Source organism: Battus philenor, unplaced genomic scaffold, assembly GCF_028537555.1.
Source record: "Battus philenor isolate CCGP_79_NKW_IND1 unplaced genomic scaffold, ilBatPhil1.0.hap1 SCAF_18, whole genome shotgun sequence".
NCBI lineage: Eukaryota > Metazoa > Arthropoda > Insecta > Lepidoptera > Papilionidae > Battus > Battus philenor.
The window spans coordinates 8185100-8188639 of record NW_027181680.1 but is presented as its reverse complement, the minus strand read 5'-3'; the positions used below and the strand labels follow the sequence as shown (position 1 = coordinate 8188639).

Here is a 3540-nt window from a genome sequence, read left to right as displayed (position 1 = left end):
GAAACGCGTAAAACATTGATTGCAATCGAATTTGTTTGCGCTTGCGTTATAAAACTAGTACACGAAGTTTATGACGTAGTTAAAACGGGTCCCAGCATTTATCGCCACGTTATATTATTTATAATAACAAAAATATAAAGTATTGAATACGACGATGAATTCAATATGTTCATTGTTCTTAGTAAGTTATAAATATTTGAAATCTTTAGATGCATCATATATAATGATAATTTTATATTTTTAATTACATCTTTACTATGAACACATTTCAATTGGTCTTTACACTTTCAGTCCTTCTTTTACATTCGAGTTATATAAGAGGACATAGCGAATCAATAAAGGTATGAGTTTGATAATTTTAAATAATAAAATGTAACTAACAACGGTGTTATTAATGAGAAAACTCAGGGTAGTGTATTTATCTTTTCATACATTCTGTAGATAAATATGTCAAAAAAGAATTTAATTACTTGTTCGCAGCTTAGACTTTTCTGTAACAATAACACGTAGCTATGATGATATGAATGATGTCAAAGGTTTTCTGGAAAATTCTATTGTGTTCGTTTATTTCGTATAGGTTTGAAATTAACCAGGTTGCGCTTTAAGAACGTCCTTCGGCGTTCTAGGAGTTAGAGGCGGTAGGTTTATCTAGGGTATCTAGCCTAAGACGTCTTTTAAGGTAGCGAATCTCTGTGGCTCCTGGGACAGCTTCACCTCAAGTTGCTATATACAACTATTTCACTGAATTCCGATTATAGGATGGTTCTCGTATCTGTATATTTAACCGATAGATTTATTTCCATTCTTCATTTGACCTATTTTTTGTTTAATTTATATGAATAGTGATATACATTCCTTGGTATTTTTTCTCGTTTACAATGCAGATTTCGCTTCAAGCTATAATCGTTTTGGACATATTTTATCTAAAACGATTATATAAATATTATTTTTATGGTTTTATTATTTTATTCGATTTAGAACGAAGAGGAGTGCAAAATAGCGGACCTGTGTATTCACGACAAAGTGCCCATGTGCGGTATTGACTCTTGCGGCGAAATGAGAACCTTCATCGACACGTGTGACATGCACGAGTTTAACTGCGACAGTAGAAAAGGTACGATAATTCAATAAAATTCAAACTGTCTCCGTTAGTCATTAAATGAGTTATTGATGCTACCCTGTTCCCTTTGCAAGGCATTCTGAGCCACTCGTTATAAACTAATTTGAAATTATAGTCAATTTTTATTTTAATGTGATAAAGAGCTGATGGAACTGCAAGGTTTTTGAGACAAAGCTTACAAGTGACAAAATGTCAAGTATTTTTCCATTATAGTACATGTATCGCACTGTATGTCTGTGCATAGACATATCTTACCGTTAAGCTTGTATCCTTTATTTAAAATTTGACGTTTCGATTACAATAATACGATTCGATTCATAAATAAAAGAAGTGTAATAACTATGAGCAAATTATTTATTGATGTTTTAAAAGTTTTTGCACACACGTAATGTTGGACTTATGGATTATAGACATACTCTACCAGTCAACCCTGTCATTTAATAGTTCTAGAATTAAATTTTAAATATAAATAATTTCGTAATCTATTACTGCAACAAAGTATTCTATAGACTTCTTTTATTACAGGACTGTCAACATTTTTGTCTTGTATGAAATCGGACATACAATGTCTCTCCTACTTCTTTTCAGCCTGTAGACGCCCACAGCAAAGCTTAGGCCTCCCTTAAAGATCAACACGATAATCGGTCTTGCGTTGTCCGCATCCATCAATTCCCCGCGATCTTTACTATGTCACCGGTTAAGAAAAGGACCAATATTTAGCCACTTCCGCACATGCAGTGGTAGTCTTGCAACAAAGTGCACCGTCCGCCAGCCCGCTGATAAATGCGTGTGCGGCAAACAATGCGAATCACACAGCCGCCACCGCCAAATTACTCAACACGTGTTTCACCCCTCCACGGGGCATTTTCAGGAGTTATGTTACACCGATTAGTGCCAAACACAGAGTCCCTGTGTAGAATCAGCGAGCAATGTTGGTGACCTCGGAGCAAAACTTTAAACAAAATTCTCTGTTTCTCCCAGGGTGACCTTAAGAAAAAAAATTAAACGATAAAAATATTTTAAAGATTACGTATCACTCCGTTTATGCTTCACTATAGTACCAAAAAGTTTTTTAAAGCACAAATGCTTTTCACTTAGTACAACTTGTTTGACAAAAAATTTTCAGATTTCAAACAGCGTCCAATCCATGAATGTTGGGTGACGTGCAAAAGGGGTCGATCGTTCAAAAAACCCGAGTACCGCACAGACTGCAACCTGAATGTAAAACCCGGCAGAATTTGACGAAAGGATTTAAGTTTCTTTTTTGAACCATAAACTGTAATAAGAATAACTTTGTAAAAAAATATATTTCTAATCTAATATAAATGTAACGTTATGTATTCGGATTTTTACTATTTTTATGCCTAATATGTAAATGTTAATAAAATATACTCTCAACTTATTAAAAAAATTTATATAGAAACCTTTTATGACACTCTATAATCAGTTTTTACAGCATTCCCTTGTCGTGTCCAAAACATTTTATACATTACTTGCATCAATGCACTTTAGAACTTACACTTTATGTTTAACTTTATTATTGTAAAAATGCATTAAAATAAAACCATCCTTAAAAAGAGTTTAAGGCAAACATTATATTATTAAGTAAAACTTGATGAATCTTTAGACGCTAAGTTTAATTGCTAACTTTGAAAATAATTAATGAACATTTAACAGTCTTCCAATATTAATAAAATTCCCCAAGTGTTAAATAATACGCCCTATATACAACACGTTGCTAATCAGAATTAGATACAATTCTGTACATACAACCCTATGCAACACAAAGTTTAATCTAATCACCTTTAATCATGTGTAAACATCTTGTCAACACCAGCGATACACACTGCTGTTTAAAAAAAATAGGAATATCTTCTCGACTGGAAATGCCTGCTACCGCTTTTACCTTCAGTCGCAAATGCGAGTATTTCTATGTTCCATTGATAAAAATGTTCCTCGCCTAAAGAAACATACAATATCAAGGCAATTAGGGGCCGATTTAACATTTACAGCATAGTCCACTTGAAGGTATAGCGCTTAAAACATTTAGCTTTAACCTCATCATTGGAAGTAAACTCAAAGGCAAATGTTGTTCAATAAGTTATTGGCAAATCGTAGCCCAAGCGGCGTACATTATAATACATCAATGAACATGTAAATTGAAATAAAATTAAAATAACACAAAGAATATGCATTTTGTATGGTTTGCAAATTTCCATTTATTTTATAGCGTTTTTCAAATAAGTTATCGAAATCGTTACAAGAAGTATTTCATAAAAAAATTAATATTGTATTATGTGATATGTGTTCAAAGCTACTGTTTCTATGTGTGGTGATAATTACAACAATTCGGACTTGTTCTGGCCACGTCGATAGCGCTAAGGTATTTGAAATATTTCAATTAAATTGAAATCAGAAAC

General features: G+C 32.9%; 1 protein-coding gene across 1 annotated transcript; it reads left to right on the top strand.

Annotated features, from left to right (window-relative positions):
- On the top strand, positions 1–2460 carry LOC137920368 (uncharacterized). Its single transcript, XM_068763675.1, has 4 exons — positions 1–181; positions 292–341; positions 979–1114; positions 2247–2460. Exons 1-4 carry the CDS (start codon positions 166–168, stop codon positions 2360–2362), a joined length of 318 nt encoding a protein of 105 aa, XP_068619776.1. The 5' UTR covers positions 1–165; the 3' UTR covers positions 2363–2460.
- The last annotated feature ends 1080 nt before the right edge of the window (positions 2461–3540 follow it).